Genomic DNA, 14,329 nt, shown 5'->3' with positions numbered 1-14,329 from the left:
CTAAGTAACATCCACATGAATGAATGCCAGGTCCAAAAGTTTCCCAGCAAGACACTGTATTGTCACAAGATGGTCAGTGGTTTTAATGTTTTGGCTGACCGGTGTAGTATTTAAAGTTAAGCGGCTGAGAGCGACAGAAAACAGTGGCAAAAACTAATTTAAACAGCAACTGGATATATAATCTAAGATAAGGAATTAAGCAGAAACACGCAGCCCAATCCAATGTGTATCCATGGACACAATTTTATTTCCTAACTATTTCATGACCTGCCGTGAGGCTATGTTGCGGTGCCGCATCTCAGCTGATTGTGCGCACTATTTCTCAGTTGCAGCTTGTGTTTTAAATCATTTTTGAAACCTTCGGAGCAAATATCAATCTGCCTGCATTCCCGAAACGTGGCGACTAGTAAGCAGACGGTGCCGTTTCTCACAAAGGTTATACGCCAACAGTGATGTAAGAGAGACAGTTAACAGGGTCTGGCTACAGTCAGTTATGAAAGAGGGAGAGAGAGAGACGGAGATGCATCACGAAGGCGTCCTGCCCGGATCTCCCCTGGTTCATTAACAGTTGCCACATCTGTTGAGCATTGTTATCAGTGTGTGTGTGTGTCTGAACGTGCTGCATAACGTGTGACAGAACGGAAACCACACCAGCATCTCACTTCATGATTTAACACATGCGAGGCAGAAAGACACACCCCCTCATTAATAATCTATTGATGGGGAGATTTATATTTCATAAAAGATTTTTAACGTTTAATCCCAATTCCCTTTTTTTATTTTAACACACATACCTCCCTGAAAAGATAATTGAAATTAAATAATTTAATCCAAAAACGACTAATTTAAGATGAGCAAACTGACCGTAAAAAACATTTCCACGCTGTTTGCACTCTGAGCTGAGGTCAGTGCTATTGACAGCACACTGAGGACGCACTGTTTACTGCAGCCCGACCAAGCCGCAGGAAACACAAGCCACGGTGATGAATCACACGTCGAGCCGGGACGACTGGCGTGGCATTATCGGGGTCGGGGGTCAGAGCAGAAATCAATATTTACAGTTCAAGGTTCATTTAGTGCGACAAAGGGGCATCGACCACCTCAAAGACGTTTGTTTCCTCCTTGGACATTACAGTTTGTAATGAACTGAGTGTTAAAGTCAGATGGAAAGCTGCGTTTACGTGGACTCCAGTATTCCACTAATACTATAATTGGAATAATAGTGCAACATGCATAAAAAAGAACAGATCGGGAGGAGTTTTCGACCCGACTGAAATGGGTGGCACCGATAAAACGTTCATTTCACCAATATTTTGTTATGATACACTAGTGCTATTCCCCGTTGAGTCCGGAGTTACCTGTTTGGGGTCTGCCTGTCTGACCTGGATGATGTCATCTCTGAGCGCCGTGCGCACCCGCGACAGTTGGCTCATCCGGGGTCTGTAGGTCAATCTACAGACCCCGGATGATGATAACAGGTAACTCCGGACTCAACAGGAAATAGCACTAGCGTTTTTTTTGATAACAAAATATTAGTGAAATGAACGAGTTTCGCAGCAGATAATGCGTTATTTAGAGGCTGCGTATCGGTGCCCCAGTCACTCCCACTATATGGATATACACAGATATAAATATCTCCTGAACGAGTGCAAATGACACAAAAATTATAAAAATAAGGTCCAGGTTGTAAAAAACAGTAGTTCCCCTTCAAACAAATTCAACGTCGCCAATAAAATTGGGTAAAACCACTTTGCACACGTCAAAAACGTCACATTCTGAGGTCTTGTTCCATATAAGTGGAATGAATAAATGATAAAAAAGACTCAAACATGGGCTCAAAGTGCAGCCTACAAACCTAAGATCTAGGAAAATGTGGAAAACGTGAACTAAAGTGAGGGCGAGTCTCACGCTGAGCTGCTCTGTTCCTGTGGTCAGCATGCCGGATGCAGGAGGCATGGGTGGGTGTCGAGGCCGGAGTGACTTTGACAAGGGCAGGGTGTATTAGACAGAACATGTCAACTTAACAGGACTTCTGGTGCTATAGTCTTCGTGACAACTTGGGAACTCTTGTAGAGATCATGGCGCGGCGGGTCAGACATGTTCAAGTGGCAAAATACAGAGTAAAGCTGGATAGAACAGGACGTGTGAAAAGAAGTCTATAATCAGTGATAGCTGGTTCCTGGTGGTCCTAATATTTATGCTGAGCAGCCTGATATCTGCAGCACCACACTGACATGAGGCAAATGGCAAATCCACAGTAACTTTGACAAGGAATCCCTCCCTAGACACATGGACACCTTACTCCGTAATTAAGGTGAGAGGTTGCATCGTTATAGCACAGTATATGGACGAATATTCTGAACCCCTACTTCTCATTATATTTCCAAAGACATGTAAAGGTAAGTGTCCACCGCTGAGCTTCTAGACAATATAATTTAATAGCCGCCTTTGTGACTCTCTCCCACCTCCTCCGTCTCCATCTCGTCACTCTCTGCAACGGCAGGTGGGTTACACCCATCGCCCCCGCCACGTATACGCACTTGGACACTGTCTGCATGTTAAGAATAGATTTATTTCAATTATTCAGAGTATTTTTGTTCATAGGTGGGTGAAAGGATAAATTATGAATCAGTCATTTCCGGCTGGCAAATGCTACAAACTGAACTGTGTGTTTCAACCAAGAAAATGAAGGTTATTGGACGAGTCCAGCCTCCGAAGCTGCTGCTGCTGCTCCAGTTTTAGCAGACATTAAACTCAAAATTCATGTGTCATTTCTGTACAGAAATAAATGCTAGGTGAAGTCAGTGAAACTTCTCATTTAGAGCATTTGGCTTTTATCCTAATTAGGACAAAAGTGGGCATGCTCTTAGGGAAGAGAGCGCCATTCGATGTAATTAAATAAAGGAGCACAGTGTCTGAATGCAACCCCCCCCCCCTTCCCCTCCCCCCACGTAAGGTCTTCTCAGAGTCTGACAATTAAAATGTCGAGTGAAGATTTCGCAGTCGCCTGATTCATAGACCCCCGCCTCCACATACATACCAAGTACACCCAAAAATAACATCAGAGAATAACATCAGAGGAGAGAGAAATAAAAATCAGTGGGGCTGTCTGTTACATGTAACCCCCCACCCCACCCCCCTTCTGCAGAGAGGGCAGCAAAGAGCATCCTCTTTTACATGCACTTTCACTGATATGTTCTTTTTATAAATATAGGACTAGATGTAGAAACTAGATGTATTTCCATTGGCTCACCTATAACAAACTCGGGTTTCTCTGATTGTAATGACACTCCACTCACATCATGTATTCCCTAATCATCTCATCACCTAACCCTAGTGCTTTTGTGTGGTTGTACCCAGGCCAAATGGTTAGATCGACACATCAGCATAACTTGGTGATTTATGTGGTTTGGTAAAGTAGGAGAAGTGACTAACACCGACCATCTTGTGACAATTAAATGTTCTGCTGGGAAACTTTTGGATCTGGCATTCATGTGGATGTCACTTAGACATGTAACACCCACCTAAACCAGACCAGGCATCCCCCACCCCATAGCAATGACAACTCCTTGATGGCAGCAGATTCCAAAGCAGGACGCAGCCTGACACAGGCACACATACAAAAACGGTTTAGGAACAACTCAAAAAAACATGAAGAACAGCACAAGGTGTTGACCTGGCCTCCAAATTCACTAGATCCCAAACTTATCAAGTATCTGTGGGATGAACCACAACCCAAAGTACCCAAAGACCTGTTGCCAGACACCACAGGACACCCTCAGAAGGTCCATGTCCATTCTCTGATGAGTCACAACTGTTTTGGAGGCACAAGGGAGACCTACACAATATTAGGAAGGTGGTCATAATGTTCTGTCTAAGTCCTGATGTCTACGCTAGATTAAAAATAAGCTCAGTTAATTATGAGGGGGATGCGGATGCTTGCACTAAATATCAAGGCAAACCGTCCAATTGCAGCTGAGACCGTCAAAATCACAAATGTCAACTTCATGGTGGTCAGCAGGCGACTAAAGTCTGTGGGATTCATCCGGTACCTGTTAGTCCGTCCTTTAACAGTTGAGCTACTTCCTCCTGGATCAAAGTGATGGAAAGACCAACCAAACCGACATTACCATCCATATGCTAGCAGCATGGCTAAAAACAATAAACACCTCCCTTAGATGTGAAGCATGGTTACCCTCATGTTTCCTCTTGCTGCCATTTAGTGATTCAGTCCATGTGAAGTCCATCCACTGCAACTGCAGATGACAAAGTCATCTTCCCTAATGTTGGTCTGCCAATGTAAATCATTAAGATAAAGGTCTGGTGTACAATACAAACTACAAACAGGATTAGATGAATTAGTATGCCAGATGTGATCCTCGTCCCTTAAACCCGTCAGCGACATTTTATGGAGCACTCTGAAACCGAGCGCTCTCCGTAAATCACAGGGAGTCTTTTTCTGGGCCGCGGAGTCTGTTGGAACTGACTTCACGCCCAGAATCAAAGATATTTATACATACTAGGGGGGTAGAAATGATCTCCGACTACATATTTTTTTGTTGTGGACATCACAAATAAATATGAGACGAGCTACTGCACACGTTGTTCAGACATCGGAGCGGGAGCAGGGGAGGGAGCTGTCAGCTGAGGTCAAGGGTGATCACGTATCTCAATCAAAGAAACACAACGTGTAGAATGAGACGAAAAGGTGAAAAGAGAAGCTTCATTTTTATTCTTTAACTGAAAATAACACAGGTTGAGCTGGAAGCATTTCCTTTTAGTGTTTAATGTCTTAGCATGTTACTAATTAGCACTAAAAAACAAAGCAGATCGAGGCTGACGGGAATTCAATTCAATTCAATTTTATTTATATAGCGTCAATAATAATACAAATTGTCTCAAGACGCTTTACAAAATTCGGTGTGAAACCTCCAGAACAAGCCTGAAGGCGATGGTCTTCTTCTTTTGCCTAACGCTCATTCATGGAGCATAGGCCGTTGATCACAGTCCACCAGAGTCCTCTATCCTGGGCTTTCTTTTCTAACTGTTTCCATGTCATACCACACTGCTTCAGCTTCAAGGTCCCTGCAACAGGTGTTCTTGGGCCTGCCTTTCTTCCTTTTGCCTTGTGGGTTCCATCTTTCAGAGTGTGTGGCCCATCCATTCCCACCTTCTTCTCTTGATCTCCTCTTCCACTGGTGGTAGACCAGCTTTCCACCAGAGATCTTCATTGCTTATGGTGTCTGGCCAGCGGATGCTCATGATCCTCCTCAGGCAGCTGTTGATGAACGTTTGCACCTTCATCGTTGTGGTCTTGGTCGCCCTCCAAGTCCCTGTTCCGTACAGTAGTACCAGCTTGATGTTAGAGCTGAAGAGTCCAGATGTTCTTGAGTTGGATGAAGGCGACGGTGGCAAGGAAAAACTCCCTTTTAACAGGAAGAAACCTTGAGCAGAACCTCAAGCTCATATGGAGAGATACATCTGCCCAAGGCCGGCCGGGAAGAGACCGAAAAGAGAGAGAACAGAGAGGATAGGAGGAACGAGATATTCTCAAGGTATTCTGGGAACCACAAAGACCTTCGCAGAATTTAGATGAGAGTCTGGAGAAATGTTTCTCAGCGTGCGGGGAGGTAAAAATCTCTGGTTGCATAAGCGATCCGTCACTTGGGGCAGAGCAGACATAGCTGACAGCTGAGAGCAGATTTCTTGTCTCTCAGTCGAGGTGGGAAGTGGTGCTCTTCTCTCCACCGATGCACTCATGTCAAATGAGGAAGCGTCACCACGCGAAGCAGATCGTGAAGAGGGAAGCTCATCTCTCGAGTACATCAGAAATAAGTGGACGGTTTGTTGGAGTAATTTCGTTAATTGGCTTCTCTCTGAGCATATTTGCTTCTCCTCTTCTCCCTGGAACAGTTTCTCCTCATTGTCTTTGTCCCTTCCTCTTAATAATGATTTTTATTATTATTGAATTGGTACTTTCTTTCCAAATGAAGACATTTTTTATTTTACCCCAGTAATGGACACAAAGTCTCCTCTCAAGCTGCTTGTACTGCTTTTTGGAAATCACTATATTTGCAGCTCCGATAAATTCACCAACTTCCCTGCTGCTTTTTTGGAAAGGAGGTGCTGAGCCGAGAGCGAGAGAAAGAAATCTTTGCCTCCAGGCTGCGACATTTTAAACGAATAAACGGCACATCACACGTATTTTTTTATAGCAAGAATACGCACTGAACGCCAAATGGGACGTCACGGATATATGACGGATATGAATAATTACAAGTGATGTCTCTTTTGGAGTTTGGGGACAGACTCTGGCAGCCTTATGCGCCACAGGAGGAGCTCGCAAATGACACATCTGTAGCATGACCATCAATTTCTTTCTTTATTTCTAATAGAATTTGTGCTGGAATTATTAGTATAGTAGTACAATACGTATATTCAGACTCAGACCCATAATACTGCAAATGAACAATTAAGCGAATAACAGGTATGTTAACTGGTTGAAGACAGTCCCAAACTACAATGCCTAGCTGTCTAAGCTGACTGAACCAAGAAAATAATGACAAAATTACACATGGATATAAGTTTTCAGAGTAAAAAGTGGATTGTTCTATTAAAATAAAAACAAAAATCAATGAATCCATGCAATGGGGAGCATGCAAACAACATTTTCTTGTGTCTCTGAGTAATGATAATCGACCACGGTGTCATTTCATTTTCTTGTTGGATTAATTGGAAAACAAGTGGAACAGACCTCAGCCTAATATCTCTGAAATGAAAAGGAAGACTGTAGAGGTCGATTTATTGCAGCAGGTGTGAACCAGTTTCGAGGCCGCAACTAAAAAACAAAAAGTTCTTAGAGCGAACTCTCCGCTGACACAGTTTCATCGTCTATTTTATTGGCAACTAATTAAAAAAAATAGATAATTTAAAAGAAGCAAGCGCACCTCACCTAATTCAGAGGAGGTCCAGCCAGTGCTCACTGTTCACCGAGGTCACCTGAGTGCAGTGAATTTGTCCTCAGCAGCTGAAGTTCAGTGGGGATACTGCACCAGGCCTCGGACGGTTTGTTAACACAACAGGTCAAATTAAGCCTTTATAGGGCGAGGAACCATATTTGGTAACTTCCACACACATTTTAAGTTGCGTCCCCGTGCGAAAATTAGAATTAACCTAACAAGCATGTCTTTGGACGGTGGGAGGAAGCCGGAGTACCTGGAGAGAACCCCTGGATATGCCCTGCGTAGCAAGAGCCTGATGACAAGAATCAAGCTTGGAGGAGTCTTCTAACAGATTATTTCTTGTTTCTCCTCAGAACTGCAGACCTGCCTCTGGTTATAGAAGAAATAAGTATCATATTCCACATACTGGGAACCCTGAACCCTGAAGAAGTCCATAACGACGTGTAAGAAGCGGCGCAGTATGTGTAGATTGGCTATAGAGAGGTAGAAAGTAGTGAACGAGATGCATTAAACATGCAGCATGAAGAACACCTCGGAGGCCATTTGACTCAAAAGAGAAATTTGGCCTGAGTCGCAAGAGTCATTTACACCCACCTGGCGCCTTTCAGATGCTGCTTGTGCCCTCCTGACTGAAGTCCAAAAAAATAAAAAAATAAATAAAAAGCACTCAGTCGCACACGAGCCAGAGAACTCTTCCGTATGAGGCCTATAATCAAGCATAAAGACAGGCTCTGCTCTCCGGTCCATCACGGTCACTTGTCCATCAATTAGCGCCGGCGTTACTGCGGCAACGGATGGCCTCGACAACTGCGCTTTTTACCGGAAGCGTACTGTATTATTCGCTGGCTCTCTGGGATGAAATGTAGCATGAACAAACCCCAGAAGACGACTGGGTTTTACTACCTGTAAGTAAATGTTATATTTCTTTTAATTTCCATTACACACACACACACAACAGAGTCATATGGCAGTCTCTCTGTTTGATTCATTAGGCAGCTATATTGGTGAATCTGCATCCAATTACCCTGATGCGCCACAGGACCATATTCCTATTACTGTTACTACTATATATCAGTCTGAATGAGATTAAAGAAGGTAAGCGCTACATGCATGAATAACATCAGGTTTCATTTTTCACTCTTTACATGAGTGCACAGGTGTAGGGTTAAATTGTGCACTGGTGTTTTCTTTTTTTTTCTTTTTTTTTTTTTTTTTAAGGCTAACAACGCGCCAGCGCAGCGCTGTAATCCCGAGAACATGTTGCGGTTTAAACGAGGACTACAGTAAACAAGAGGGGGAAGAAAACATCTTGCATCTCGCTGGAGCTTTGAAGTGGGAACCGGATCAAATCCCCATACGAGACAAATTGCTTTTCTTTCCCACCAACTAAAAGGGGATCAAAACCGCCTTCCCTAAAAATAACGATCACTCCCCCGTCTCTCCGTGTATCCTCCGTGGGAAGACAAACACCGAGGGGGCCTTCAAGTTGTTCCTGCTCGGCAGAAACTTCGGGTCTCTCAACTTCTCAAACAAACTTAAAAATTAACGAGCGTGCACCTGAATACAGTGGAACTGAACATGAATGCGATCGTGAACATGCATGTCACGTCTAGTTTCACCCATTATGTACACAAACTGTCAAATAAATATGAAAAATAATTGCCATCAACTCATACACTGACCAGCCATAACATTATGACCACCTTCCTAATATTGTGTAGGTCTCCAAAACAGTTGTGACTCATCAGAGAATGGACATGGGCCTTCTGAGGGTATCCTGTGGTGTCTGGCAACAGGATGTTGTCAGTGGGGGGGCCTTTGGGTCCTATGGGTTGAGGGGAGGGGGTCTAGTGAGTTTGGAGGCCAGGTCAACACCTTGTTTTTTGGAGTTGTTCCTAAACCGTTTATGTGTATGCCTGTGTCAGGCTGCATCCTGCTGGGTGTCATTGCTATGGTCTAGTCTGGTCTAGGTGGGTGCTACATGTCTAAGTAAAACCCACCTGAATGAATGCCAGGTCCAAAGGTTTCCCAGCAGAACACTGAACTGTCACAAGATGAGAGTCAATGTCATTTACTGTACCTCTCCTGTCAGTGGTCATAATGTTACACCTGATCGGTGTATTTCACTAGTACTATAAGACAGAACGCCAAACAAGGATCCATGCAGAAGTGGAACGGGAGGACGACAGTAATATTATTCATCTCACACAGCTGTGTGCTTCACTGCAATTAAATAATAAGTCAATACGACAAAGGAGCCGACTAAGCACTAAACTTTATGAGTTTCCTCCCCTTTCCTCCATTAGAGGTAAACGCAGCAGGCGGAGAGGGCCGATGAAGCCGTCGCCCTTGCTTAGATAGGCCTGAGTGTGCATCAGCGCCACAGACTGTGTTATCAGAGACGTTACATAAGTAAATAAATCAACTGCTCATCCGCCCACGAACTCATCCAACCCACACAGAGGGCTATACAATGGCTGGATACTTAAGCATCTCACACACACACACACACACACACATAATGGTAGTCTATGTGAGTGCTGCAGTTCAAAGAGTATGTATATTGTTGAGTTTATACAGAGTAAAACGCTTTCAACATTTTACAGATACGTTGATTAGGCAGGAGAGGTGCAGGAGATGAGTGCCGTGGTCTGTTCTCAGTCCTTAGAGAGTCCTACTGCATATGTGAAAATGCCTCTTGTTGCTACTGGTGAAGTGCAAATATATTTAAAAAAAAAAAAATTCTATTATATTTAAAAAAATAAATAAATAAAAAATCTGGGGGTGTTTGGAAGAGGCCAAGCAGACCTCTTTAGTGGCTCAGGGCTACATTAGCTGCTACTAGCACAATGCTCCCAGAAGTCAAATTGCATTGTGGGTAGAAGTAGGTGCCGGGATCTGACAAAAAGATATTTTTGGTAGCACCGGATCGATTTTTGTGCTTTTTTTTTATATAAACTGTCTATTCCGAATTGTGTAACACTGCAGAAACGTAACGCTAAATCTGTGGATTCATCTCAGACAGTCAAGACAATTCACAAGAGGTAACAGTGGGCTGCTAGATTAGACCCAGCGATTGAAAGTGAGTGCCACGTCTGAACTCGTGGCAGATTTCTGTCTCTCGAACAGTTAAACACCCAAATGTGATCGTTGGAAACATAGACTGTATAAAGAAGGATGGCAGAACAGTTCCTCAAAAGTGAAGCCAAAGCAAGTAGAGCGCCCCCTGGTGGCTGGCTGCAGTATAGGTCATAAGCTCCGAGTAAAATATGAGTCAAATAATTTTTTTTCAAGGATTGTTTCTGTCACTTTAGGTAGTTAATATAATGTTGATGAATGTTCAAGTGTCAGTTTTTTGGAAAAGTTTAATTTTAGTTACTTATTTGACGCTAAAGAAACAGGAAGTGACATAATGGCAACTACCAGTTGCCTCGCCAAAAAAAACAATACAATGTACGATCCAACATGAAAGGGGAACTACTGTTTTTTACAACCTGGACCTTATTTCTGGCATAAAATACGATCGTTTACTCACCCATACAACATTTGTGTAATTTGTAGTCCTTCTGGAAATATTTAGATCTGCGTATATCCATATAGTGGGAGTGATTGGGGCACCGAAACGCAGCCTCTAAATAACGCATTATCTGCAGCGAAACTCGTCCATTTCAACAATATTTTGTTATCGTACGCTAGTGCTATTCCCCGTTGAGTCCTGAGTTAACTGTTATCATCATCTAGGGTCTGTAGATTGCATTACTAACCTCTGACCTGGATGATGTCATCTCTGAGCACTGCGCGCACCCGCGACGGTCGGCTTGTTTACCTGTAATTTTCTACTGCTAGTTTTTTGCAACATGGCTGAATATTTTCCGATTCTGAACCATAGCACCACCCGGATCCCCGTGAAAATAGCATCAGTTTGGCCAATGCAAGGAAATGGCGACACGTTGTCCATATTTATATACAGTCTATGGTTGGAAAAGACCAACAAGTTTCTTCCTGGCTGCCCGTGCTGTGAGACAATGGAACTAGCACATGGCAGACGCCGTTATCACCCAGGGAGGCTAAAAAACTAAAGCATGTCAAACTAATTTAAGAAATCAATATCTTATCTTGTGAGACTTCTGAAACGGGAAATACTTATAGCTCCGGGGCAAGTAAAGACACTGAATGGTCGTGGAAAAATCCCATTAGCACATGGCCCCGTTTAACAAGAGGTACTAAACGTGAAAGCGCACGCATGTGGGGAATTTGCCTCGTTGTACAGGCCCGTTTCGTTTAATTTAAACTCACCCTGAAGTCTATCCCGACGGTGGAGATGAAGCTGCCGGCCAGGAACGCTCCATCTTTGAATCGCACCAGCAGGCAGGTTTTCCCCACGCCGGAGTCTCCAACCAGCATGACCTGCAACAGGAGAACAAGAGGGACCATAACTCAGGCAGGAAGGCTCAACTGTGAGGAACAAAAATGCACAGTCGGAGGTGTCGGTGCCTGACGGTTTGTGCTCCGAACATTTGAATTATTACTTGACTAAATCCATCCTTGGTGCCCGGTCGGCGACAGGGTGTACGCTCATTATGGTTACCAATGGGTGCCCTTGGTTCCTGCGCACAACTGTCACACTTGGTTGCATTTCACTCATGCTGAACAAGCGGCCGTGCTGGGCTAGGTTAAATGTTTCATGTGATTGCTGTTATCAGGTTAGCCGAGGGACTGGGGGGGACTTAAGACTGCGGAAAAAGAAAAAAGTGCCTCGCAGGTCCGTGGAGGAAGCAGATTCGGTAAATGAAAGACAGAGGAAGAGGAAGGAAGGGATGTACCGCGACAAGGTCAAGGAACAGATACACGACGTTGCAAGGGGGTTAACAGATCTTCCCCCTCAAGGAACTCTGCATCTTAATCGTTGCATGAGTGTGCAAGGGGTGTATCCTGATCTCTCGCTGCTCTTGTCTTTTATATTTAAATGCAATCAATTTCTTTAGTGATTCAATGCAGATTAATGATCAGAGGGAGCAGTAAGTGGGCACAGTTCCTTTATTTCAAATCAAGTAGTGGTAGATACCTTGTGAACAGGTAACCTGGAGACTGCAGGTTTGCAGCATTAAACCAAATGTTAAAGCAAAACTTGACTTTTGAAAACACCCAAAGTTTGGATACATGCCCTGATGCAGTTAATACTGCTCCTCAGATATTATATGCTCATTAAAACTGGAGAATGGGACTTTTTCTGTACATTGTGAAAATGATAGTCCTTCAGCCTGACAAAAAACAAGTAATCAACCAAAAATATCCTTCATAAGCGGATTAAAATAATCGATTTACTTCTTCAACAACAAAAAAGAACATAAAGGAATCGCTGCCTTCACATGAAACAGCTGCTTCAAAAAAAAAACTAAAACTAAACAGGGAGTAGGTGGCACAAGTCCCTCGGAGCCATGTTGGGAGTACACGCTGAGAATCAGTGGGTGTGAGTCTGTGTTTGTGTTGCGGTGAAGCGGCGGCTCTACGCAAACATGTGCTCGCGTCTCGCTCCATAAAACGCAAACCTGCGCCGCTCAGGTGTGTGCACGTCCAGCCGGGCTGCGAAACAGCGAATTGTTTGTGCGTCGGTTGTTTCCAGGTCATCCATCCCGTGTTTATTGACACAGCTGTCCTCGTGCAGGCTCGCTTGAATTAAAAGGTCGCCCGTGAAGCGGGAGACAATAAAAAAAAAAAAAAACCCAAACAGAAAAACAACTCACGCAGCGGGGGGATCGAGCAGGGCACGCGCGTTTTTAAATGCACAATACTACTTTTTTGCAGCGCGCAGCTTACCTTGAAAGCGATGTCGTAAAACTCGCTGCTGTTGCTGATGGAGGGTCTGCTGGGGTGGACCACCCCGTTCATCGGAACAATGCTCGGGCTGCCTCTCGCAGATTTCCCGGTCCCCTTCCCGGCGGGGCTGCCCGCGGACGGGCTGCTGGCCGCGGCTTTGCCTTTGACTGCCTTCTTGCGAGACATTTTGTCAAGATCTCTCAAAACTGTGAATCTCAGCAGAATCAGACAAGCAAAAGCACTCGAGTCTGCCGAGGGGTCGGTGCAAAAGAAACAAAAAGGGAAAAAAGTTGCAGCAGCAGAGAAGTTAAACGAGCTGGTTGCTGTTTTTTCTTCACCTGCGCGCTGGGAGCATGCTCCTCAAACACCTCTCGACTCAAAGTGTAATTGTCGCGAAACGCAACATGCTCTCGCTTCCGTTGTTGATCCGCCGCTTCCTGCTCCTGACAGCTCGCTCTTCCTCAGGACAACAGCTTCGGCGCTGCGCTTTGGAGCGGCAGCAGTTACATGTGATGTGGCACCAAACTCCACCTTGAGCGCACAGCGATCGGGGAGCGTGGGCAGTGACAAATAAAACAAGTTTTTTTTTTTTTTTTTTTTTTTAATCCTCACATTTGAGATGAACTATACCACATTTAAAACAAACATAGAAAAATGAATCACTGTCGATGATGTGGATGGATGGAGGGCACAGAACGCTGTCCATGGTGCTGAAGAAAAGAATAATCTTCATCATTATGCATATACTGTATTTTGCTGATAGTCAGAAACATTTGGATTGATTAATCCAGTGCTCACAAACCTTCATAATAAATTGCAGGATACCTACTGATCAGCCACAACATTAAAACCACTGAAAGGTGAAGTAAATAACATTGACCCTCATCTTGTGACAATTCAGTGTTCTGCTGGGAAACTTTTGGACCTGGCATTCATTAGTGTGGATGTTACCTAGACATGTAGCACCCACCTAGACCAGACCAGACCAGGCACCCCCACCTCAGAGCAATGACACTCCTTGATGGCAGCAACCATCCCCAGCAGGATGCAGACAAAAACGCTTTAGGAACAACTAAAGAAAAAACGTGATAAACAGCACAAGGTGTTGACCTGACTGATCAAGTATCTGTGGGATGATCCACAGAGACCCCTCCCTTCAACCCATAGGACCCACAGACCCCCCCACTAACAACATCCTGTTGCCAGACACCACAGGACACCCTCAGAAGGCCCATGTCCATTCTCTGATGAGTCACAACTGTTTTGGAGGCACAAGGAAGACCTACACAATATTAGGAAGGTGGTCATAATGTTATGATCTATGAGATGAGGTTGAAGGGAATTAGATTAGAAGACATTAAACTTTGACTTTACTATATTTCAGCCAAGAAATAGATGCAATAACGGTGATGGTTAGTAGTAGTAATGTGGAACTGAGGAAATCTACTGAATCCCATGAGCCACCTGTGGAACACGCTGGAGGTGTGATTTCAACACTGCGCCACAAGAGGGCGGTATGGGAACATAAACTAGAAAGTCACTTACAAAAC

The 14,329-nt window shown here is 44.2% G+C and overlaps 1 protein-coding gene across 1 annotated transcript in view; it reads right to left on the bottom strand.

Moving 5' to 3' along the window:
- LOC311506500 (ras-related protein Rab-26-like) overlaps positions 1-13,163 on the bottom strand; it is a 54,395-nt gene extending 41,232 nt beyond the window's left edge. Inside the window, exons 1-2 of the mRNA XM_084570477.1 lie at positions 12,780-13,163; positions 11,259-11,369 (exon numbers count right to left, since the gene is read on the bottom strand). Coding sequence (XP_084426603.1) covers positions 11,259-11,369; positions 12,780-12,965 — 297 coding nt within the window. The 5' untranslated portion in view covers positions 12,966-13,163. The remainder of the gene's footprint in view (positions 1-11,258; positions 11,370-12,779) is intronic.
- Between the last annotated feature and the right edge of the window lie 1,166 nt (positions 13,164-14,329).

The sequence above is a fragment of the Chelon labrosus genome (genome assembly GCF_963514085.1).
Source record: "Chelon labrosus genome assembly, chromosome: 21".
NCBI classification, from domain to species: domain Eukaryota; kingdom Metazoa; phylum Chordata; class Actinopteri; order Mugiliformes; family Mugilidae; genus Chelon; species Chelon labrosus.
This window is presented reverse-complemented; position numbering and strand designations above follow the sequence as displayed.